Source organism: Taeniopygia guttata, chromosome 31 (genome assembly GCF_048771995.1).
Source record: "Taeniopygia guttata chromosome 31, bTaeGut7.mat, whole genome shotgun sequence".
NCBI classification, from domain to species: Eukaryota; Metazoa; Chordata; class Aves; order Passeriformes; family Estrildidae; genus Taeniopygia; species Taeniopygia guttata.
The window spans coordinates 1,648,852-1,673,574 of NC_133056.1; the positions used below are offsets into that span (position 1 = coordinate 1,648,852).

The window sequence follows — 24,723 nt, forward strand, 5'->3', positions numbered from 1 at the left end:
ACCAGTGCCAAACTGGTTTTACTGGTTTGTACTGGGAGCGACTGGAAGCGACTGGGAGCGACTGGGACCAAACTGGGAGAGAACTGGTTTATACTGGGAGGGAACTGGTTTATACTGGGAGGGACTGGGAGGGAACTGGTTTGTACTGGGAGGGAACTGGGAGGGAACTGGTTTGTACTGGGAGGGAACTGGGAGAGAACTGGTTTATACTGGGATGGAACAGGGAGGGAACTGGTTTGTACTGGGAGGGAACTGGTTTGTACTGGGATGGAACTGGGAGAGAACTGGTTTATACTGGGAGGGACTGGGAGGGAACTGGTTTGTACTGGGAGGGAACTGGTTTGTACTGGGATGGAACTGGGAGAGAACTGGTTTATACTGGGAGGGAACTGGTTTGTACTGGGAGGGAACTGGTTTGTACTGGGATGTAACTGGGAGAGAACTGGTTTACACTGGGAGAGAACTGGTTTATACTGGGATGGAACTGGTTTTTACTGGGAGGGGATTTGGGGACCCTCCCCCAAGCCCAAATAAAGAGATGGGAATGCACCAGTGCCAAACTGGTTTTACTGGTTTGTACTGGGAGCGACTGGAAGCGACTGGGAGCGACTGGGACCAAACTGGGAGGGAACTGGTTTATACTGGGATGGAACTGGGAGAGAACTGGTTTATACTGGGATGGAACTGGGAGGGAACTGGTTTGTACTGGGAGGGAACTGGGAGAGAACTGGTTTATACTGGGAGAGAACTGGTTTATACTGGGAGGGACTGGGAGGGAACTGGTTTATACTGGGAGGGAACTGGTTTATACTGGGAGGGACTGGGAGTTTCGGGTGGTTTTGGGGGTGGTCGCTGCAGTTTTGGGATTTTTTGGGGGGGATCGGCCGCATTTTGGGGGTTCGCTGCAATTTCGGGGACCTTTTTGGGGGGATTAACTCCAGTTTGGGGGTGTTTTTGGGGGGTTTAACCCCATTTTAGGGGTGTTTTTGGGGGGGTCAGTTCCAGTTTGGGGGTGTTTTTGGGGGGGGTCAGTTACAATTTCGGGGTGTTTTTTGGGGGGTTTAACCCCATTTTGGGGGTGTTTTTTGGGATATTTTTGGGGTATTTTTTGGGGTGTGCAGCTGCATTCTGGGGGTGTTTTTGGGGGGGTCAGTTACAATTTCGGGGGTGTTTTTTGGGGGCTTTAACCCCATTTTTGGGGTGTTTTTTGGGGGGGTGCGGCTGCATTCTGGGGGTGTTTTTGGGGAGGGTCAGTTACAATTTCGGGGGTGTTTTTTGGGGGGTTAGCTCCAGTTTGGAAGTGTTTTTTGGGGGGTGCGGCTGCAATTTTGGGGTGTTTTTGGGGGGGTGTAGCTGCATTTTCGGGGGTGTTTTTGGGGAGGAGTTGCTGCATTTCGGGGCTGGTTTTGGGGGGTCAGTTACAATTTCGGGGGGTGTTTTTGGGGATGGGTTGCTGCATTTCGGGGCTTTTTTTGGGGGATTTAGCGGCAATTTCGGGGTGTTTTTGGGGGGTTTAGCTCCAGTTTGGGGGTATTTTTGGGGGTGTAGCTGCATTTTCGGGGGATGGTTTTGGGTCATTTTTGCTGCATTTTCGGAGCGGTTTTTTTTGGGGGGCGGTATCAGCACTCTGGGGGCTGTTTTTTGGGGGGTATCAGCGGTCTGGGGGCTGTTTTTGGGGGGCTGTATCAGCACTCTGGGGGCTGTTTTTGGGGGGGTATCAGCACTCTGGGGGCTGTTTTTGGGGGCTGTATCAGCACTCTGGGGGCTGTTTTTTGGGGGGTTATCAGCACTCTGGGGGCTGTTTTTTGGGGGGCTGTATCAGCACTCTGGGGGCTGTTTTTTGGGGGGGTTATGAGCGGTCTGGGGGCTGTTTTTTGGGGGGGTTATGAGCGGTCTGGGGGCTGTTTTTTGGGGGGTGTATGAGCACTCTGGGGGCTGTTTTTGGGGGGTATCAGCAATCTGGGGGCTGTTTTTTTGGGGGGGTTATCAGCACTGGGGGCTGTTTTTGGGGGGGGTATCAGCACTCTGGGGGCTGTTTTTGGGGGGCTGTATCAGCACTCTGGGGGCTGTTTTTTGGGGGTGTATCATCAATCTGGGGACTGTTTTTGGGGGTGTATCAGCAATCTGGGGGCTGTTTTTTTGGGGGCTGTATCAGCACTCTGGGGGCTGTTTTTGGGGGGTGTATCAGCACTTTGGGGGCTGTTTTTGGGGGGGTATGAGCGGTCTGGGGGCTGTTTTTGGGGGGCTGTATCAGCACTCTGGGGGCTGTTTTTGGGGCTGTATCAGCACTCTGGGGGCTGTTTTTGGGGGGGTTATCAGCGATCTGGGGGCTGTTTTTGGGGAGGGTTATGAGCACTCTGGGGGCTGTTTTTTGGGGGGCTGTATCAGCACTCTAGGGGCCGTTTTTGGGGGGGTATCAACACTCTGGGGTCTGTTTTTTGGGGGGGTTATCAGCAATCTGGGGGCTGTTTTTTGGGGGGGTATCAGTGGTCTGGGGGCTGTTTTTTGGGGTCTGTATCAGCGGTCTGGGGGCTGTTTTTTGGGGTGTATCAGCAATCTGGGGGCTGTTTTTTTGCGGGGTGTATCAGTGGTCTGGGGGCTGTTTTTTGGGGGCTGTATCAGCACTCTGGGGGCTGTTTTTGGGGGGCTGTATCAGCACTCTGGGGGCTGTTTTTTTGGGGGATTATCAGCAGTTTGGGGGCTGTTTTTTGGGGTGTATCAGCAATCTGGGGGCTGTTTTTTGGGGGCTGTATAAGCACTCTGGGGACTGTTTTTGGGGGCGGTATCAGCAATCTGGGGGCTGTTTTTGGGGGGTTATCAGCACTCTGGGGGCTGTTTTTGGGGGCTGTATCAGCACTCTGGGGGCTGTTTTTGGGGGCTGTATCAGCACTCTGGGGGCTGTTTTTGGGGGGGATATCAGCACTCTGGGGGCTGTTTTTGGGGGCTGTATCAGCACTCTGGGGGCTGTTTTTGGGGGCTGTATCAGCACTCTGGGGGCTGTTTTTGGGGGCTGTATCAGCACTCTGGGGGCTGTTTTTTGGGGGGCTGTATCAGCACTCTGGGGGCTGTTTTTTGGGGGGGTATCAGCAGTTTGGGGGCTGTTTTTGGGGGGCTGTATCAGCACTCTGGGGGCTGTTTTTGGGGGGCTGTATCAGCACTCTGGGGGCTGTTTTTGGGGGGCTGTATCAGCACTCTGGGGGCTGTTTTTGGGGGGCTGTATCAGCACTCTGGGGGCTGTTTTTGGGGGGGTTATGAGCGGCCTGGGGGCTGTTTTTGGGGGGCTGTATCAGCACTCTGGGGGCTGTTTTTGGGGGGCTCAGGCGGTGGCAGGGACCCCCCCCGGCTGGAAGTGCTGCCGCTCCCAGGCGCTCATCAGCGAGAGGTGCAGCGGCCGCTGGCAGGAGGCGCAGGAGGGGCCCAGGGGGGAGTCCCGGGGCAGCCCCAGCGCCCCCCAACACTCGGACAGCTGGTCTGGGGGGGGCACGGGGTCAGGGGGGCACCCGGGCAGCGGGGGGTCCCCCGAGTGACCCCCGAGTGACCCCCCGAGTGACCCCTGAGTGACCCCCCGAGTGACCCCCGAGTGACCCCCCCGAGTGACCCCCGAGTGACCCCCCGAGTGACCCCCGAGTGACTACTGACCCCCCTGAGTGAGCAATGACCCCCCCGAGTGACCCCTGACCCGCCTGAATGAACCCCAGACTAACCAGTGACCCCCCCGAGTGACCCCCAGACTGACCAGTGCCCCCCCAAGTGACCAGTGACCCCCCCGAGTGAGCAGTGACCCCCCCAAGTGACCAGTGACCCCCCGAGTGATCAGTGATCCCCCCGAGTGACCCCCCACTGACCAGTGACCCCCCCCAAGTGACCAGTGACCCCCCGAGTGATCAATGATCCCCCCGAGTGACCAATGACCCCCCTGAGTGACCCCCCACTGACCAGTGACCCCCCCAGAGTGACCCCCCAGTGACCACTGACCCCCCCCTTGAGTAACCCCCAGACTGACCAGTGACCCCCCCCAAGTGACCGGTGACCCTGCCGAGTGCCCCCCCCATGTTCCCCTCTGTGTCGCCCCCATGTCCCAGTGCCCCCCAATTCCCGCTGCCCCCCAGTGTCCCAGTGTCCCCCAATCCCCCCTCCCCAAATTCCCGGTGCCCCCCGGTGCCCCCCCATGTCCCGGTGCTCCCCCAGTGCCAACCCCTGTGTCCCCCCCCCAGTTCTTGGTGCTCCCCCAATTCCCGCTGCCCCCCATGCCCCCCATGCCCCCCGTGCCCCCCAATTCCCTCTGCCCCCCCGTGCCCCCCGTGCCCCCCATGCCCCCCAATTCCCTCTGCCCCCCAATGCCCCCCATGCCCCCCGTGCCCCCATGCCCCCCGTGCCCCCCGTGCCCCCCATGCCCCCCATACCCCCGGTGCCCCCCGTGCCCCCCGGTGCCCCTCGTGCCCCCCGTGCCCCTCACCCGCCAGGTTCTCCATCATCTGGGGGCTGTGCTGTGGGGTGGGGGCGATGCGCAGCAGTTCCCCCCCCCTGGGCACCGTGGGGGGGTTGATGGCCTGGACGAAGAGCCCCCGCTCCAGCAGGGCCCGGCTCAGCCGCGTGGCCGCCCGCGCGTCCCCAACCTGCCAAAAATCAGCCAAAATCACCCCAAAATCAGCCACAATCACCCCAAAATCATCAGCCAAAAATAACCCTAAAATAACCCCAAAATCATCACCCCAAACCCGCCCCACCCCCAGGAGCAGCCCCGCTCCAGCAGGGCCCGGCTCAGCCGCGTGGCCGCCCGCGCGTCCCCAACCTGGGAAAAGCACCCCAAAATCAGCCCGAAATCAGCCAAAATCACCCTAAAATCATCCCAAAATAAACATCCAAAAATCAGCCTAAATCACCCTAAAACAACCCCAAAATCAGACAAAACAACCCCAAAACAACCCTAAAATCACCCTAAAATAACCCTAAAATCATCAGCCCAAAATCATCCTAAATAACCCTAAAATCACTCCAAAATCATTACCCCAAAATCACCCCAAAATAAACCCCCAAAAATCAGCTCAAATCACCCCAAAATCATCACCCCAAAATCAGCCTAAAATCATCTGAAATAACCCTAAAATAACCCAAAAATCTGCCAAAACCAGACCAAAATCAGCCCAAATAACCTCAAAACCATCCAAAATAACCCCAAAATCAGCCAAAATAATCACCCCAAAATAACCCCAAAATCTGCCAAAAACACCCCAAAATCACCTCAAAATCATCCTAAAACAATCAACCCAAAATCATCCTAAATAACCCCAAAATCAGCCCAAATCACCCCAAAATCACTCTAAAACTATCAACACACAATATCCTAAATAACCGTAAAATCACCCTAAAATCAGCCCAAAACCATCCCAAAATAACCATAAAATCACCCCAAAATAACCCTAAAATCAGCCAAAATCACCCTAAAATAACCCTAAAATCATCAACCCAAAACCGTCCTAAATAATCCCAAAACAACCCCAAAATCAGCCCACATCAGGCCAAAATCACCCTAAAATCACCAACCCAAAATATAACCCTAAAATCATCCCAAAATCATCACCCCAAAATCAGCCAATATCACCCTAAAATCATCAATCCAAAATCACCCTAAATAACCCTAAAATCCCCCCAAAATCAGCCCAAATCACCCCAAAATCAGCCTAAATCACCCCAAATTCAGCACAAATAACCCCAAAATCAGCCCAAAATCACCCTAAAATCATCAGCCCAAAATAACCCGAAATAACTGTAAAACCCCAAAATCAGCCAAAAACACCCCAAAGTCAGCCCAAAAATCACCTGAAATCACCCCAAAAATAACCCTAAAATCATCCCAAAATCATCCTAAATCCCCCCAAAATCATCCTAAATAACCCCAAAACAATCCCAAAATCAGCCCAAAACACCCCAAAATCACCCTAAAATCACAACCCCAAAATAACCCAAAATAACCCCAAAATCAGCCAAGATCCCTTCAAAATCTCCCTAAATCCCTGAAAAACCCCCAAAATCTCAGAAAATTCCCCAAAATCCCTTCAAAACCCCCCAAATCGCTGAAAAACCCCGAAATTTCCCCAAAATCCCATAAAAATGCCTAAAATCCCCCAAAATCACAGAAAATCCCCCCAAATCCCAGAAAATCCCCCCAAATTCCCCAAAATTCCAGAAAATTCCAGAAAAAAACTGAAAATCCCCCCAAATCTCAGAAAGTCCCTCCAAAATCCCCTCAAAAAACCCCAAACCCGTTCTAGAGCACCCCAAAATCCCCCAAAATCCCCCCAAATCCACCCAAAATCCCCTCAAAATCCCAGAAAATCCCCCCAAAAACCCTTCAAAACCCCCCATACCCTCCCAAAAATCCCAGAAAAACCCCAAAATTCTCCCAAAATCCCCCAAAATCCCAGAAAATCCCTCCAAACCCTCCCAAAATCCCCCCAAAATCCCCCAAATTTCAGAAAATCCCCCAAAAATCTCCCAAAATCCCAGAAAATCCCCCCAGGGCCATCCCAAATCCCCCCAAATCTGCACCAAAATCCCTCCCAAACGTTCCCAATAACCCCCCAGAATCCCCAAATCCTCTCCAGAGTTCCTCAAAAACCCCCAAAACTCGCCCCAAATCCCCCTAAAATGCCCCAAAATCCCAGAAACTGCCCCCAAAATCCCAGAAAATGCCCCAAAAAGCGTTGGGCACTCACGGGCACGATGTGGCTGGGCGCGGGCACCCCCAAACCCCCCGAAACCCCCAAAAATCCCCCAAAATCCCAGAAAAATCCCCCAAAATCCCAGAAAACCCCCCCAAACACCCCCAAAATCCCAGAAAACCCCCCCAAAGGCCACTCACGGGCACGGGCACGATGTGGCTGGGCGCGGGCAGCGCGGGCACCTCCAAACCCCCCAAACCCCCCCAAAATCCCAGAAAACCCCCCAAAAGCCACTCACGGGCACGATGTGGCTGTGCGCGGGCACCCCCAAACCCCCCAAACACCCCCAAAATCCCGGGATATCACCCCAAAGGGCACTCACGGGCACGGGCACGATGTGGCTGGGCGCGGGCAGCGCGGGCACGCCGCGGTCCCGCAGCAGCACCCGCAGGTGTTTGGCGTTGCGCTGGTGGGAGCGGCGCAGGGCGCCCCCCTCGGGACCCCCCAAAACGCGCAGCGCCGCCAGAGCCCCCCCGAGCACGGCGGGCGGCAGCGCCGTGGTGAAGATGAAGCCGGGCCCGAAGGAGCGGACGGCGTCCACCAGAGCCGCCCCCCCGGCGATGTAGCCCCCCACGGCCCCCAGCGCCTTCCCTGCGGGCACAGCGGGGCCGGGGGGGCGCCCCCAAATCACACCGGGGTCCCCCGGGCTCCTGAGGGCACCCCCGGCCCGCGCTGCCGCGGGGCTTCCCCCAACTCAGCGTCCCAGCCCCGTTTTGGGGTCCCACCCCCCCAATTTGGGGTCCCCCACCCCCGTACCGAGACTCCCGACCCCCATTTTTGGGGTCCCACCCCCATTTTGGGGTCCTCCACCCCCGTACCAAGACTCCCTCCCCCCATTTTTGGGGTCCCACCCCCATTTTGGGGTCCCCCACCCCCGTACTGAGACTTCTTTCCCCCATTTTTGGGGTGTCCCTCCCATATTGAGGTTCCCTGCCCCCATTTTTGGGGTGCCACCCCCGTACTGAGACTCCTTTCCCCCATTTTTGGGGTGTCCCTCCCATATTGAGGTTCCCTGCCCCCATTTTTGGGGTGCCACCCCCTTACCGAGACTCCCAACCCCCATTTTTGGGGTGTCCCCCCACGTACCGAGGCTCCCTCCCCCCTTTTTGGGGTGTCCTTTCCCTATTTTTGGGGTCCCACTCCCATTTTTGGGATCCTTCACCCCCGTACCGAGACTCCCTCCCCCCATTTTTGGGGTCCCACCCCCATTTTGGGATCCTCCACCCCCGTACCGAGACTCCCTCCCCCCATTTTTGGGGTCCCACCCCCATTTTGGGGTCCCCCACCCCCGTACCGAGACTCCCTCCCCTCATTTTTGGGGTCCCACCCCCATTTTGGGGTCCCCCACCCCCGTATTGAGACTCCTTTCCCCCATTTTTGGGGTGTCCCTCCCATATTGAGGTTCCCTACCCCCATTTTTGGGGTGCCACCCCCTTACCGAGACTCCTTTCCCCCATTTTGGGGTGTCCTCCCCCCATTTTTGGGGTTCCAAATCCATTTTGGGGTCTCCCCATCCCGAGGATCCCCAACACCCCAGGCTCCCCATCCCCGGGCTCCCCGTCCCTTCTCCCCCCATTTTCGGGGTGTCCCTGCCCCAAATTTCGGGTTGCCCCCCAGATTTGGGGTCCCCCCTCCCCCATTTCAGGTTGCCCCCCATTTTTGGGGTGTCCTCCCCATTATTGGGGTGCCCCCTCCCCTTTTGGGGGTCCCCACGTACCGAAGGTCCCGAAAACCCCATATTCCCCGTCCCTTCTCCCCCCATTTTCGGGGTGTCCCCCCATTTCAGGGTGCCCCATTTTGGGATGCCCCCATTTTTGGGGTGCCCCCTCCCCATTTCGGGGTCCCCCCGTACCGAGGGTCCCGGACACCACGTCCACCTTGCCGCTGACCCCGTCCCGCTCGGCGATGCCGCCGCCCCGGGGCCCGTAGAGCCCCACGGCGTGAACCTCGTCCACGAAGGTCAGGGCGCCGTGGGCGTGCGCCACGTCACAGAGCTCGGCCAGCGGCGCGATGGAGCCTGCGCGGCGTTTTGGGGGGGTTGGTGGGAATTTTGGGGGGATTTGGGGGAATTTTGGGGGGATTTGGGGGAATTTTGGGGGGATTTGGGGGGATTTCAGGTGAGCGGGTGCAATGACTCAGGGCACCACCGGGGGGCGCTATAGAGCCTGGTGGAAGATAGGGACCTGTGGGAGGATTTGGGGGGAATTTGGAGGATTTTAGGAGGATTTGGGGATTTTGGGGGGATTTTTGGGGGGATTTGGGAAGATTTTTGGGGATTTGGGTGGATTTAGGGGATTTTTGGGCGGATTTTGGGGGGATTTTTTTGGGGGCATTTCAGGTGAGCGGGTGCAATGACTCAGGGCACCACCGGGGGGCGCTCTCGAGATTGGTGGAAGATTGGGAACTCTGGGAGGATTTTGGGGGGATTTTGGTAATTTGGGGGGATTTGGGGATTTTTGGAGGGATTTTGGGGGGATTTGAGGGATTTTTGGAGGGATTTTGGGGGTGATTTTTGGGGATATTTGGGGGGATTTCGGGGGATTTTGGGGGGATTTTTTGGAGAATTTTGGGGGGATTTCAGGTGAGCAGGTGCAATGACTCAGGGCACCACCGGGGGGCGCTCTCGAGCCTGGTAGAAGATAGTGAACTCTACGGGGATCTGCGGATTTTTGGGGGGATTTGGAGGATTTGGGGGCAATTTTGGGGGATTTGGAGAGATTTTTGGCAATTGGGGGGTTTGGGGGGATTTTGGGGGATTTTGGGGGGGATTGGGGGGATTTGGGGGGGAACTAAGGGGATTTTGGGGGGGTTTTGGAGGGATTTGGGGTCAGTTTGGGGGATTTTCGGGGGATTTGTGGAGTTTTGGGGGATTTTATGGGGGGATTTTTGGGAGATTTAAGGGGCTTTTTGGGGTGTTTTGGAGGCGTTTTGGAGAGATTTGGGTGAGTTTGTGGGATTTTGGTGGCATTTTAAAGTATTTTAGGGGGATTATGGGAATTTGGCGGGATTTTAGGGGATTTGGGGGGGATTCAGGGCGTTTTGGGTATTTTTGGGAGATTTTGGGGGGATTTGGAGGGGATTTTTGGGGAGTCTGGGGGGATTTTGGGTGAGCGGGTGCAATGACTCAGGGCACCACCGGGGGGTGCTCTCGAGCTTGGTGGGAGATTGGGAACTCTGGGAGGATTTTGGGGGATTTTGGGTGGGTTTTGTGGGGGGTTGGGCCGGTTTTGGGGGATTTGGGGCAATTGGAGGGTTTGGGGGGATTTTGGGGGAATTTTGAGGGATTTTAGGGTCGTTTGGTGGGGGTTTTAGGGGATTTAAGGGGATTTTTGGGGGGTTTTGGAAGGATTTGGGGCGGGTTTGGGGAGATTTGTGAGGATTTTAGGGGAATTTTGGGGGCATTTGGGGCATCTTGAGGGATTTTTAGGGGGATTTTGGGAGATTTTGGGGGGATTTGGGGGGGATTTGGGGGGATTTTAGGGTGGTTTGGGAGGCATTGGGGGGGATTTTTGGGCTGATTTTTGAGAGGTTTTGGAGGGATTTGGGGGCATTTTTCGGGGATTTGGGGTGATTTTAGTGGGATTTTTGGGAACTCAGGGATTTGGGGAATTTGGGTGGATTTGGGGGGAATTTTGGCAGTTCAGGGGGATTTTTGACGGATTTTTGGGGGGTTTAAGGGGATTTTTGGGGGGGTTTGGAGGGATTTGGGGAGAGTTGGGGGATTTTGGGGGAGTTTGGGGTGGATTTGGGGGACTTTGGAGTTGGTTTTGGGGGCATTTTGGAGCAGATTTGGAGGGGATTTTTGGGGGGATTTTGGCTTGTCCTGGGCTGTTTTGGGGTTCCCGCGGTACTTTGGGACATTTTGGGCTTTTTGGGGTTCCTGAGGGGTTTCGGGGCGCCCCTCGCTCACCGTCCATGGAGTGAACGGATTCGAAGGCGACAATTTTGGGGACCCCGGGGGGGCTGCGCCCCAAAAGCTCGTCCAGGTGCTGGGGGTCGTTGTGGCGGAAGATGTGTTTGGGGGCGCCGCTGCGCAGGATGCCCTGCACCATCGAGGCGTGGTTCCCCGCGTCCGAGAAGAAGTGGCAGCCTGGGGGCACCCCAAAAATCCGTCAGCGCCCCGAGAAACCCCAAAAACCCATCAGCACCCCAAAAAACCCATCAAAACCCCCAAAATCCCCCCAAAAAACCCCAAAACCCCAAAAATCCCCCCCCAAAACCCCCAAAACCCTCCAAAAAAACCCCAAAATCCATCAGTGCCACAGAAAACCGGTCATAACCCCCAAAAAAATACCCCAAAAACCCGTCAGCACCCTGAAAAACCCCCAAAAATCTGTCAGCACCTCAAAAAACCCCAAAACCCATCAGCGCACCAAAAAAAATCCGAATAAAACAAAAGAAAAAAACCCGTCAGTGCCCCAAAAACCCCAAAAACCATCAGCAATCAAAGAAACCCCCAAAAAAAACCCCCAAAAAACTGGTCAGAACCCCAAAAAAACCCCAAAATCCGTCAACACCCAAAAGAAACCCCCAAAAACCCTCAGCACCCCGAAAAACCCAAAAATCCATCAGCGCCCCAAAAAAACAGTCAAAACCCCAAAAAAACAGTCAAAAGCTGCCAGTGCCCCAAAAAAACCCAAAATCCATCAGAACCCCAAAAAACCCCAAAAATCCGTCAGCACCCCAAAAAACCCCTAAAAAACCCTCAAAAAACCCCCAAAACCCGTCAGTGCCCCAAAAACGCCCCCCAAAAAAAACCCAAAAAAACCCCAAAAACCCCTCAGAATCCCAAAAAAACCCAAAAGAAAACCCAAAATCCCCTCCGAACCCCCCCCAAAAAAACCAAAAAAACCCCAAAAACTCCTCAGAACTCCAAAAAACTCCCATAAACAACCCCCAAAAACCCATCGGCACCCCAAAGAACCCCAAAAAACTCCCCAAAACAACCCAAAACCCCATCCTAACCCCAAAAAATCCATCAGCGCCCCAAAAAACCCCAAAAATCCATCAGAACCCCTAAAAATCCCTCAGCACCCCAAAAGCGCCACCCCAAAACTGACCCGGGATCCTCAGCACCCCAAAAAAACCCCAAAAATCAAAAAAAAAACCCCAAAAAACACAAAAAAAACCCCAAAACCTGAAAAAACCCCAAAACCTAAAAAAAACCCACAAAAAAAACCCCCAAAACAACCGGGTTTTGGCATTCCCTGCCTGTTTTTGGGTTCCCTGCCCGTTTTTGGGGTGTCCCACCCGTTTCTGGGGTTCCCTGCCCGTTTCTGGGGTTCCCTGCCCGTTTTTGGGGTGTCCCGCCCGTTTTTGGTGCCACCCTTCCCGTTTTTGGCATTCCTTGCCCGTTTTTGGGTTCCCTTCCGTTTTTTTGGGTTCCCTACCCGTTTTGGGGTTCCCCTCTGATTTTGGGATGCCCTGCCCGTTTCTGGGGTGTCCCACCTGTTTTTGGGGTGTCCCGCCCATTTTCGGGGTGCCCTGCCCGTTTTTGGGTTGCCCTGCCCGTTTTTGGGGTGCCCTGCCCATTTTCGGGGTGCCCCGCCCATTTTCGGGGTGTCCCGCCTGTTTTGGGGTTGCCCTGCCCGTTTTTGTGGTTCCCTTCCCGTTTTTGGGATGCCCTGCCCGTTTCTGGGGTGTCCTGCCCGTTTTCGGGGTGTCCCGCCCGTTTTCGGGGTGTCCCGCCCATTTTTGGGTCGCCCCACCCGTTTCTGGGGTGTCCCACCCGTTTTTGGGGTGTCCCGCCCGTTTTCGGGGTGTCCCGCCCATTTTTGGGGTGCCCTTTCCGTTTCTGGGGTTCCCTGCCCGTTTTTGTGGTTCCCTGCCCGTTTTCGGGGTGTCCCGCCCATTTTTGGGGTGCCCTTTCCGTTTCTGGGGTTCCCTGCCCGTTTTTGTGGTTCCCTGCCCGTTTTCGGGGTGTCCCGCCCGTTTTCGGGGTGTCCCGCCCATTTTTGGGTGCCCTGCCCGTTTCCGGGGTGTCCCGCCCGTTTTCGGGGTGTCCCGCCCATTTTTGGGTCGCCCCGCCCATTTCCGGGGTGCCCCGCCCATTTCCGGGGTGTCCCGATGTTTTCGGGGTGTCCCGCCCAGTTTCGGGGTGCCCTGCCCGTTTTTGTGTTGCCCCGCCCGTTTTCGGGGTGTCCCGCCCATTTTTGGGGTGCCCTTTCCGTTTCTGGGGTTCCCTGCCCATTTTTGTGGTTCCCTGCCCGTTTTTCGGGGTGTCCCGCCCATTTTCGGGGTGTCCCGCCCATTTTCGGGGTGCCCTGCCCATTTTTCGGGGTGCCCTGCCCATTTTCGGGGTGCCCTGCCCGTTTTTGTGGTTCCCTGCCCATTTTGGGGTGCCCTGCCCGTTTTCGGGATGTCCCACCCGTTTCTGGAGTGCCCTGCCTGTTTTTTGTGATGTCCCGCCCGTTTTCAGGGTGTCCCGCCCCTTTTTGTAGTTCCCTGCCCGTTTCTGGAATGTTCCGCCCGTTTTTCGGGGTGCCCTGCCCGTTTTCAGGGTGTCCCGCCCATTTTTTGGGGTGTCCCGCCCATTTTGGGGGTGTCCCGCCCGTTTTCAGGGTGTCCCGCCCATTTTTTGGGGTTCCCTGCCCATTTTCAGGGTGTCCCGCCCATTTTTGGGGTGTCCCGCCCATTTTCGGGTTGCCCTGCCCGTTTTGGGGTTCCCTGCCCGTTTTGGGGTTCCCTGCCCGTTTTCGGGGTGTCCCACCCGTTTTCGGGGTGTCCCACCCGTTTTTGGGTTGCCCTGCCCGTTTTTGTGGTTCCCTGCCTGTTTTTTGTGATGTCCCGCCCGTTTTCAGGGCGTCCCGCCCCTTTTTGTAGTTCCCTGCCCGTTTCTGGGTGTCCCGCCCGTTTTTCGGGGTGTCCCGCCCATTTTCAGGGTGTCCCCCCCATTTTTGGGGTGCCCTTTCCGTTTCTGGGGTTCCCTGCCTGTTTTTGTGGTTCCCTGCCCGTTTTCGGGGTGCCCTGCCCGTTTTCGGGGTGTCCCGCCCATTTTCGGGGTGTCCTACCCATTTTTGGGGTGCCCTTTCCGTTTCTGGTGTTCCCTGCCTGTTTTTGTGGTTCTCTGCCCGTTTTTGGGGTGCCCTGCCCGTTTTGGGGTTCCCTGCCCGTTTTTGGGATGTCCCGCCCGTTTCTGGAGTGCCCTGCCTGGTTTTTGTGATGTCCCGCCCGTTTTCAGGTTGTCCCACCCGGTTTCGGGGTGTCCTGCCCGTTTTCGGGGTGTCCCGCCCGTTTTTTGTGGTTCCCTGCCCGTTTTTGGGGGTGTTCTGCCCGTTTTCGGGGTGCCCTGCCCATTTTTCGGGGTGCCCCGCCGGTTTCGGGGTGTCCCGCCCGTTTTCGGGGCACCCCGCCGTTTTCGGGGCGCTCACCGGGCAGCAGCCGTGCCAGCGTGGCCAGCGCGGTGTCGTTGGCGGCGAAGCAGGAGGAGAAGAGGAGCGCGCGGCGCTTTCGGTGCAGCCGCGCCAGAGCCGCCTCCAGCGCCCCGTGCAGCGGCGCCGTGCCCGCGATGTTCCGGGTGCCACCCGCGCCCAGCCCGTGAGCCGCCAGCGCTGCCCTGGAGGGGAAACCGGGGGTTTTTGGGGAGTTTTGGGGGAATTTTGGGGAGTTTGGGGGGAATTTTGGGGGGTTTTGAGGGCGTTTTTGATGCGGATTTCAGGGGAGATGCGGGGCGGTTTTGGCAGGTTTGGGGTGGATTTGGGTGGGTTTGGGGAGGATTTCAGAGGATTTCGGAGGGATTTTGAGGTGGTTTGGGGGATTTGGGGGGTTTGGAGGGGATTTAGGGGAGGGTTCAGGGGTTTTTGGGGGGAATTCAGGAGGTTTTGGGGGCATTTGGGCACCGTGCCCGTGATGTTCCGGGTGCCGCCCGTGCCCAGACCGTGAGCGGCCGGGGCTGCCCTGGAGGCAGAATTTGAGGGGTTTTGGGGGGAATTTGGGTTTTTTTGGTTTTTTGGGGGGAGTTTTTGGGGTTTTTGGGGGTTTCTGGGGGCATTTGAGGGCGTTTTTGATGCGGATTTCAGGGGAGATGCGGGGCAGTTTTGGCAAGTTTGTGGTGGATTTGGGTGGGTTTGGCAAGGATTTCAGAGAATTTCGGGGGGATTTTGGGGTGGTTTGGGGAATTTGGGGAGTTTGGGGGGAATTTTGGGGGGTTCAGGGGTTTTGGGGGGTTTTTCAGGGGGATTTAGGGGTCATTTGGGTGCCGTGCCCGCGATGTTCCGGGTGCCGCCCGCGCCCAGCCCGTGAGCCGCCAGCGCTGCCCTGCACGGGAATTCGGGGTTTTGGGGGGAGTTTTGGGGGAATTTTGGGGAGTTTGGGGGGAATTTTGGGGGGTTTTGAGGGCGTTTTGGATGCGGATTTCAGGGGAGATGCGGGGCAGTTTCGGCAGGTTTGGGGTGGATTTGGGTGGGTTTGGGGAGGATTTCAGGGAATTTCAGGGGGATTTTGGGGTGGTTTGGGGGATTTGGGAGGTTTGGAGGGGATTTAGGGGAGGGTTCAGGGGTTTTTGGGGGGAATTCAGGAGGTTTTGGGGGCATTTGGGCACCGTGCCCGTGATGTTCCGGGTGCCGCCCGTGCCCAGACCGTGAGCGGCCAGCGCTGCCCTGGAGGCAGAATTTGAGGGGTTTTGGGGGGAATTTGGGTTTTTTTGGTTTTTTGGGGGGAGTTTTTGGGTTTTTTGGGGGTTTCTGGGGGCATTTGAGGGCGTTTTGGATGCGGATTTCAGGGGAGATGCAGGGCGGTTTCGGCAGGTTTGGGGTGGATTTGGGTGGGTTTGGGGAGGATTTCAGAGGATTTCGGGGGGATTTTGGGGTGGTTTGGGGAATTTGGGGGGTTTGGGGGGAATTTAGGGGAGGGTTCAGGGGTTTTTTGGGGGAATTCGGGGGGTTTTGGGGGGGATTTGGGGGAAATTCAGGGCTTTTGGGTGGATTTAGTGGGAATTTAGGGGTTTTTGGGGCGGATTTTGGGGCAGATGTGGGGTGGTTTCGGGAGGTTTGGGCTGGATTTGGGTGGATTTGGGGTGAATTTGGGGAGGTTTTGGGGATTTTGGGAGGGATTTGTGGAGGTTTTGGGACGTTTGGGAAGGGATTTGGGAGAGATTTGGGGTGATTTGGGGAGGATCTCGGGGGGTTTAGAGGGGATTTGGGGAGGATTTCGGGGGGATGTGAGGAAGGATTTAGGGAGGTTTGGGGCAGATTTGGGGGAATTTGAGGCAGTTTCTGTGAGTTTTGGGGGATTTCAGGGGGTTTTGGGGCAGATTTGGGGGGGCTTTGGAAGGGTTTGGGGAGGTTTCAGGAGGATTTGAGGGGCTTTTTAGGGGTTTTGGGGGGGATTTAGGGGATTTCAGGAGGATTTCACAGGGTTTTGGGGGGATTTTGGGGGGTTTAAGGGGTATTGGAGGCATTTGAGGGGCTTTTGGGGGGAATTTAGGGGTTTTTGGGGCGGATTTCTGGGGAGATATGAGGTGGTTTTGGGAGATTTGGGGAGGATTTGGGTGGGCTTGGGGTGGGTTCAGGAGGTTTGGGGTGAATTTCAGGGGATTTGGGGTGGATTTCAGGGTGTTTGGGGGAATTTAGGGAGGGTTTGGGGCTTTTGGGGTGATTTGGGGAGGTTTTGGGATCTTTGGGAAGGGATTTGGGGGCGATTTGGGGAGGATCTCGGGGGCTTTAGAGGGGATTTGGGGGGGATTTTGGGGGGATTTGAGGAAGGATTTGGAGAGGTTTGGGGGGATTTGGGGGGGTTGGGGGGGTTAGGGGAAGTTTCAGGGGATCAGAGGAAGTTTGGAGGGGATTTTTGGGGAAATTTCAGGGGATTTTGGGGAAAATTCAGGGGATTTGGGGGGATTTCAGGGAATTTAAGGGAATTTCGGGGTTATTTCAGGGGATACTTCAGGGGGTTTGGGGGAATTTAAGGGGATTTTGGGGCTATTTCAGGGGATTTCAGGGGATTTGGGAGGATTTAAAGAAATTGTGGGAAAATTGAAGGGGATTTTGGGGAAATTTCAGGGCATTTCAGGAAATTTCAGGGTGTTTCAGGGAATTTCGGGGGATTACGGGGCTATTTCAGGGGATTTCAAAGCATTTGGGAGGATTTAAGGAAATTGTGGGGAAATTTCAGGGGATTTTGAGGATATTTCAGGGAATTTCAGGGAATTTCAGGGGATATTTCAGGGGATATTTCAGGAATTTCAGGAGATTTTGGGCGATTTCAGGGATATTTCAGAGGATATTTCAGGGAATTTAAGGGGAATTTTGAGGATTTCGGGGCTATTTAAGGGAATTTCAGAGAATTTCAGGGGATTTTGGGGTCATTTCAGAGGATATTTCAGGGGATTTTGGGGTTATTTAATGGATTTCAGGGGATTTAAGGGAATTTTGGGGACATTTCAGGGCATTTCAGGCAATTTCAGGGTATTTTGGGGCTATTTTGGAGTATTTCAGGGCCATTTTGAGGGATTTCGGGGCTATTTCAGGGGGTTTGGGGGCTATTTAAGGGGATTTCAGGGGATTTAAGGGAATTTTGGGGAAAATTTGGGGGATTTTGGGGAAATTTCAGGGATTTCAGGGGATTTTGGGGCTATTTTGGGGCCATTTTGAGGGATTTCGGGGCTATTTCATGGGATTTGGGGGCTATTTCAGGGGATTTCAGGGGATTTAAGGACATTTTGGGGAAAATTCGGGGGATTTCAGACGATTTCAGGTGATTTGGGGGCTATTTCGGGGTATTTCGGGTCCATTTTGAGGGATTTCGGGGTTGTTTCAGGGGATATTTCAGGGGATTTTGGGGCTATTTAAGGGGATTTCAGGGAATTTAAGGACATTTTGGGGAAAATTCAGGGGGTTTCAGGTGATTTTGGGTCTATTTTGGGGTATTTCGGGGCATTTCGCGGGATTTCGGGGCTGTTTCAGGGGATTTTGGGGCTATTTAGGGGGATTTCAGGCGATTTTGGGTCTATTTTGGGGTATTTCGGGGCCATTTCACGGGATTTCGGGGCTGTTTCAGGGGATTTTGGGGCTATTTAAGGGGATTTCAGGGGATTTAAGGACATTTTGGGGAAAATTCAGGGGATTTCAGGTGATTTTGGGGTATTTCGGGGCCATTTCGCGGGATTTCGGGGCTGTTTCAGGGGATTTTGGGGCTATTTAAGGGGATTTCAGGCGATTTTGGGTCTATTTCGGGGTATTTCGGGGCCATTTCACGGGATTTCGGGGCTGTTTCAGGGGATTTTGGGGCTATTTAAGGGGATTTCAGACGATTTTGGGTCTATTTTGGGGTATTTCGGGGCCATTTTGTGGGATTTCGGGGCTGTTTCAGGGGATTTTGAAGGAATCGCGGGGGATTTGGGGTGTCCCGGTTTCGGGGTGCCCACCTGGCTGCCCGCAGCACCTCGGGGTGCCGGCTCATGCCCAGGTAATCGTTGGAGCACCAGAGCTGCACCAGGCGCGGGGGGGACCCCAAAAAGGCGCTCGGGGGGTGCCGCGCCCGCCGCGCCAGCGCCGTGAACTCGCGGTACGTGTGGGAGCGGCGCAGCCCCGCCAGGCGCGCCCCCAAAACCGCCTCGTACGGGAAGGCGTCCTCTGGGGAACCCCAAAAACCAAACCGTGGATAAAAGGGAACCCCAAAAACCCCGAGCCTGAAACAGCCCAAAAGCGTACCCCAAAACTGCACCCAAAAACCCTCCGGAGACCCCAAAACTGCACCCCAAAAACTGCACCCAAAACCCTCCGGAGACCCCAAAACTGTGCCCCAAAATCCTACAGAAACCCCAAAACTGTATCCCCAAAACAGCGCCCCCAATTCTTACAGAGACCCCAAAACTGCACCCAAAACCCTCCGGAGACCCCTCCAAAATCCCTCAAAACCCCCCAAAATCCGCTTGAATCTCCCCAAATTGCCCCCAAAATCCCCAAACCCTCCCCAAAATCCCCCCAAATTCCCCCAAAATCCCCCAAAACCCCCCAAAACCCACTTGAATCTCCCCAAATTGCCCCCAAAATCCCCAAACCCTCCCCAAAATCCCCCCAAATTCTCCTAAAATTCCCCTAAAATCCCCCAAACCCCCCAAATCCTCCCCAAAACCCCCCAAATCCTCCCCCAAATCCCCCCAAACCCCCCCCAATCCCCCCGAAATCCCCCAAATCCCCCCCAAATCCCCCCAAACCCCCCAAATCCTCCCCAAAATCCCCCCAAACCCCCCCAAATCCCCCAAATTCCCCTAAAATCCCCCAAAATCCCTCAAACCCCCCAAAATCCCCCCCAAATCCTCCCCAAACCCCCCAACCCCCCCAAATCCTCCCCCAAAACCCCCCAAAATCCCCCCAAACCCCCCCAAATCCCCCACATTCCCAAAATCCCCCCAAATCCTCCCCAAAATCCCCCCAAATCCCCCCCAAACCCCCCACCCCCCTCACCGGGCAGGTTCTCCTCCAGCCGCCTCTCGGGGGGCTCCTCGGGGGGGTCCCCCAAATCCAGCAGCCAATCCAGCGGCTCTGGGGGGCAGAGCTCGTTGGGGGGGGTCCCCGATATTGGGGGGGGGGGGGGGGTTGGGGGGTTTTGGGGGGGGTCCCCCAAATTCTCACCCTCCTCGGGGGGGGCCACGTCCTCCTGCAGCTCCGGGGCCGCGCGCAGCACCAGGGGCGGCCCCTCCCCCCCCTGCGCCCCCAAAAAGGGGCACGGGGACCCCTCGGGGGGGTCACCTGAAATGGGGGGCAGGGGGGGTCAGCACCCCAAAATGATCCCCAAAAAAATCGCCCAAAGAACCCCAAAATCAGCCCAAAGAACCCCAAAATCAGCCCAAAAAAACCCCAAATCTGTCCCAAAAAACCCACAAAATCTGTCCAAAAAAACCCAAATCTGCCCAAAAATCCCAAAATCAGACCAAATAATCCCAAAACCAGCCCTGAAAAACCCAAAATCACAAAAAAAAAACCCAAATCAGCCCTGAAAAACCCAAATCAGCCGAAAAAAACCCAAATCAGCTCAAAACTCCTAAAATCGGCCCAAAAAAAACCCAAATCAGCCAAAAAAACCCCAAACCAGCCCAAATAACCCCAAAATGCATCCAAAAACCTCAAAATCCACCCAAAAATCCCCAAAACATCCCCAAAACCCCAAATCTGCCCTAAAAAAATCCCAAAATCAGACCAAATAATCCCAAAACCAGCCCTGAAAAATCCAAAATCGCCCCAAAAAAACTCAAATCAGCCAAAAAAAAACCCCAAATCAGCTCAAAAGCCTAAAATTGGCCCAAGAAAACCACCCCAAATCTGCCAGAAAAACCCCAAAATCACACAAAAAACCCCCAAATCAGCCAAAAAACCCCAAATCAGCCGAAAAAAAACCCAAATCAGCTCAAAAAACCCTAAATTCGGCCCAAAAAACCCCAAATCAGCCAAAAAAAATCAGCAAATATCCCCAAAATCATTCCAAAAATTCCCCAAAATCTCACAAAATCTCCCACAAAATCCCCCAAAATCAGCAAAAATCCCCAAAATCACCCCAAAAATCCCCCAAAATCAGCAAAAATCCCCAAAATCACCCCAAAAATTCCCCAAAATCGCACAAAATCTCCCACAAAATCCCCCAAAATCCTCCAAAATCCCTCCAACCCCCCTCCAAAAATCGCCCTAAATCCCCCAAAATCACCCCATAAATTCCCCAAAATTCCCAAAAATCCCCCCAAATCGTCCCAAATCCCCCCCGAACCCCCCCAAAAACCAGCAGGGGGTGGGGGGGGGGGGGTTCAGGGGGATCCCCAATTTTGGGGTGGGGGTACCGGGGTGGGGTCGGGGGGATCCCCGAATTTGGGGGGGGTCCCGAATTTGGGGTCGGGGGGTGGCCGGTTTGGGGTCAGGGGGACCCCCAGTTTTGGGGTGGGGGCGTTGCCGAATTTGGGGTCGGGGGGGTCCCCAATTTTGGGTCAGGGGGTACCGGGGTGGGGTCAGCGGGATCCCTAATTTGGGGTCAGGGGGGTCCCGAATTTGGGGTCGGGGGGTCCCGAATTTGGTCGGGGGGATCCCCAATTCGGGGCCGGGGGTTCCCCTTAGTTTGGGGTCGGGGGGGTCCCGATTTTGGGGTCAGGGGGTACCGGGGTGGGGGCGGGGGGATCCCCGAATTTGGGGGGGATCCCAATTAGGGGTCGGGGGGTGCCCGGTTTGGGGTCACGGTCTCCTCAATTTGGGGTCGGGGCGTTGCCGAATTTGGGGTCAGGGTCTGCCCAATTTTGGGGTCGAGGATTCCCCAATTTTGGGGTCTGGGATTCCCCAATTTGGGGTCAGGGGGGACCGGGGTGGGGGCGGGGGGGATCCCGATTTTGGGGTCAGGGGGGACCGCGGTGGGGGCGGGGGGGATCCCCAATTTTGGGGTCGGGGGATCCTCGAATTTGGGGGGGTACCGGGGTGGGGTCGGGGGGATTCCCGAATTTGGGGTACCGGGGTGGAGTCATGGGGGTCTCCCCGATTTTGGGGTGGGGGTCTCCCCAGATTTGGGGTACCGGGGGGGGTCAGAGGGGTCTCCCCGATTTTGGGGTGGGGGGAATCCCCGAATTTGGGGTACCGGGGTGGGGGCGGGGGGATCCCCGATTTTGGGGTCGGGGCTCCCCAGATTTGGGGTACCGGGGGGGGTCAGAGGGGTCTCCCCGATTTTGGGGTGGGGGATCCCCAGATTTGAGGTACCGGGGTGGGGTCAGAGGGGTCTCCCCGAATTTGGGGGTACCAGGGTGGGTCAGAGGGGTCTCCCCTGTTTTAGGGGTACCGGGGTGGGTTCACAGGGGTCCCCCCGATTTTGGGTCGGGGGTCTCCCCGGATTTGGGGTACCGGGGTGGGGCCGGGGGGGGGGGTTTCCCTAAATTTTGGGGGGGTATCGGGGTGGGGGCGGGGGGCTCCCCGAATTTGGGGGATACCGGGGTGGGGGGTCAGAGGGGTCTCCTCGATTTTGGGGTCCCGAGGGGGGGGTCAGAGGGGTCTCCCCGATTTTGGGTCGGGGTCTCCCCGAATTTGGGGTACCGGGGGGGGAAATCAGAGGGGTCTCCCCGATTTTGGGTACCGGGGTGGGGGCGGGGCGGGGCCGTGCTCAGCGCCCGCAGCAGCCGCGGGTGCCGGGCCAGGACGGGGCAGCGCAGCAGAGCGGCCATGGGGGGCTGGGGGGGCAAAAAAAGGGGGTTCAGGGGGGGTCCTGCACCCCAAAAACCCCAACGATCCCCCCCAAAAAACCCCAAATCCATCGCGTCATTCTCACCCCCCGCACCGCCCCAAAATCCGCCCAAATCCCCCCAAATCCTCCCCCCAAAATCGCTGAGAGGGGATAAAAAATGGGGGGTCAGGGGGGTCCTGCACCCCAAACCCACCCTGGGCCCCCCAAAAATCCTCCCGGGACCACAAACCCCCCCCAGGACCCCCCAAAACTTCACTGAGCCCCCCCAAAACCCCCCAAGGAGCCCCAAAAATCCCCCTGAGACTCCCTCAAACCCCTCCAGGACCCCCCAAAAATCCCCCTAAGACCCCCCCCCAAGCCCCCCCAGGACCCCAAAAGCCCCCAGGACCCCCAAAAATCCCCCCGGGACCCCAAATCCCCCCCAGGACCCCCCCAAAAATCCCTCCAGGACCCCAAAACCCCCCCAGGACCCCCCAAAACTTCACTGAGACCCCCCAAAACCCCCCAAGGAGCCCCAAAAATCCCCCTGAGACTCCCTCAAACCCCTCCAGGACCCCCCAAAAATCCCCCCAGGAGCCCAAAACCTTCCCAGGAACCCCCCAAAAAACCCCGGGACCCCAAAACCACCAAAGGACCCCCCAAAAATCCCCACAGGACCCCCAAAAATCTCCCTGGAACCCCCCAAAATCCTCCTGGGACAACCCAAAAACACCCACGGGACCCCCAAAACGCCCCGAGGACCCCAAAACCTCCCCAGGACCCCGCAAAAAAAAACCCCGGGACCCCAAAACCACCCAAGGACCCCCAAAAAACCCACCAAGGACCCCTCAAAAATCCCCCCAGGACCCCAAAACCTCCCCAGGATCCCCCAAAAATACCCCTAAGACCCCCCAAAACCCCTCCAGGACCCCCCAAAACCCCCCAAGGAGCCCCAAAAATCCCCCTGAGACTCCCTCAACCCCCTCCAGGACCCCCCAAAAATCCCCCCAGGACCCCAAAACCCCCCAGGACCCCCCAAAAAAAACCCCGGGACCCCAAAACCACCAAAGGACCCCCCAAAAATCCCCACAGGACCCCCAAAAATCTCCCTGGAACCCCCCAAAATCCCCCTGGGACAACCCAAAAACACCCACGGGACCCCCAAAACGCCCCGAGGACCCCAAAACCTCTCCAGGACCCCCAAAAAACCCCGGGACCCCAAAACCACCCAAGGACCCCCAAAAAACCCACCAAGTCCCCCCCAAAAATCCCTCCAGGACCCTAAAACCTCCCCAGGACCCCCCAAAAATACCCCTAAGACCCCCCAAAACCCCTCCAGGACCCCCAAAACCCCCCAAGGAGCCCCAAAAATCCCCCTGAGACTCCCTCAACCCCCTCCAGGACCCCCCAAAAATCCCCCCAGGACCCCAAAACTTCCCAAGGACCCCCAAAAAACCAACCAAGGACCCCTCAAAAATCCCTCCAGGACCCCAAAACCCCCCAGGACCCCCCAAACACCCCCAAAACCCCCCAAAATTCCCCCTTAGACCCCCCCCAAAACCTCCAGAACCCCAAAAACACCCACGGGACCCCCAAAACCCCCCCAGGACCCCAAATCCGCCCCTCCCCCAGCCCCACCCAGACGCCGCCGCCCCATTTTTGGGGTTTTTGGGGGTTTTTGGGGTGGGTGTGGCCCCTCCCCCCCCTTATCAGCCCCCGACACCTGGAGCGGGCCGGTCACGTGACCCCGGGCAGGGAGGGAATTTGGGGTGACCCAACCCCCACCCCGACCCCAAAACCCCAAAAAAACCCCCAGAAAACCCCAACACCCCCCCCCAAAAAAAACCCCAAAATTCCCCAAAAACCCGCCCAAAAATTCCCCCAAAAGTCCCCCAGAAACCACCTCAAAACCCCAAAACACCCCCAAAAACCCAAAACACCCCCAAAACCTCCCAAAAGGCCCTAAAAAACCAAAATTCCGCCCAAAAATTCCCCCAAAAACCCCAAAAGCCCCCCCAAAACAACCCCGAAATCTCAAAAAAACCCAAATAAACCCCAAAAAAACCCCAAAACCCGCCCAAAAACCAAACCACCCCAAAACCCCCTAAAAAAAAGGCAAAAAAAACCCCAAAACCCCAAAAGTCCTCCAAAAACCACCCCAAAACCCCAAAAACCCCCAAAAAACCCCCAAAACCCGCCAAAAAATTCCAAAAAAAACCCCAACCCCCCCCCAAACAACCCCGAAACCCCAAAAACCCCCCAAAACCACCCTAAACCCCAAAAAGTCCTAAAAAATCTCCCAGAAACCCCCCAAAAAAACCCAAATAATCCCCAAAATTCCAAGGACCCCAAACACCCCAAACCCAGCCCAAAATTCCCCAAAAACTAAAAAAAAAACCCTAAAAATTCACCAAAATCCCCAAAATTCTCCCAAAATTCTCCTAAAATCCCCCAAATCCCCAAAAAATTCTCCCAAAAAATTCCCCCCAAATCCGCCGAAAATCTCCAAAATCCCCAAAGTCCCCCAAAATTCTCCTAAAATCCCCCCAAACCCCCAAAATCCTCCCAAAATCCTCCCAAATCCCATAAAAATTCACCCAAAATCCCCTAAAAATCCCCCAAAACTCTGTCATAATCCCCCAAAATCCCCCCAAAATATCCCAAAAAGCCGCCAAAATCCTCCAGAACCCCCCAAAATCCCCCCAAAATCCCCCAAATCCCCAAAAGTCCCCCAAGGTCCCTCCAAAATCCCAAAACTGCCCCCAAAGTCCCACCAAAGTCCCCCCAAAATTCCCCAAACACCCTCAATTCCCCCAAAATCCCCCAAAATCCCCTAAAAATCCCCCAAAATCCCCCCAAATCCCCCAAAATTCCCCCC

The 24,723-nt window shown here is 56.0% G+C and overlaps 2 protein-coding genes across 4 annotated transcripts in view; one reads left to right on the forward strand and one right to left on the reverse strand.

The window, feature by feature from the left end:
• Positions 1-24,723, reverse strand: part of LOC121468418 (5-aminolevulinate synthase, erythroid-specific, mitochondrial-like) — a 24,894-nt gene continuing 171 nt past the window's right edge. The window contains exons 2-12 of one of the 3 annotated variants that reach the window (XR_012052323.1): positions 21,759-21,852; positions 19,295-19,411; positions 19,127-19,204; positions 18,085-18,292; positions 14,093-14,277; positions 10,633-10,812; positions 8,575-8,739; positions 7,045-7,313; positions 4,457-4,616; positions 822-3,471; positions 1-716 (exon numbers count right to left, since the gene is read on the reverse strand). Coding sequence is in view for 2 of the 3 variants with exons in the window: in XM_072920408.1 (XP_072776509.1) it covers positions 3,317-3,471; positions 4,457-4,616; positions 7,045-7,313; positions 8,575-8,739; positions 10,633-10,812; positions 14,093-14,277; positions 18,085-18,292; positions 19,127-19,204; positions 19,295-19,411; positions 21,759-21,846 (1,605 nt within the window). In the remaining variant the exon portion in view is untranslated. Of the gene's footprint in view, positions 3,472-4,456; positions 4,617-4,675; positions 4,793-7,044; positions 7,314-8,574; positions 8,740-10,632; positions 10,813-14,092; positions 14,278-18,084; positions 18,293-19,126; positions 19,205-19,294; positions 19,412-21,758; positions 21,853-24,723 lie in introns of those variants that run through there. The other 2 variants (XM_072920408.1, XM_072920409.1) reach the window with 2 other exon arrangements.
• The window catches only part of PQBP1 (polyglutamine binding protein 1), a 14,627-nt gene continuing 7,969 nt past the window's right edge, over positions 18,066-24,723 (forward strand). Inside the window, exon 1 of the mRNA XM_072920412.1 lies at positions 18,066-18,073. The gene's annotated coding sequence lies outside the window, so the exon portion shown is untranslated. The remainder of the gene's footprint in view (positions 18,074-24,723) is intronic.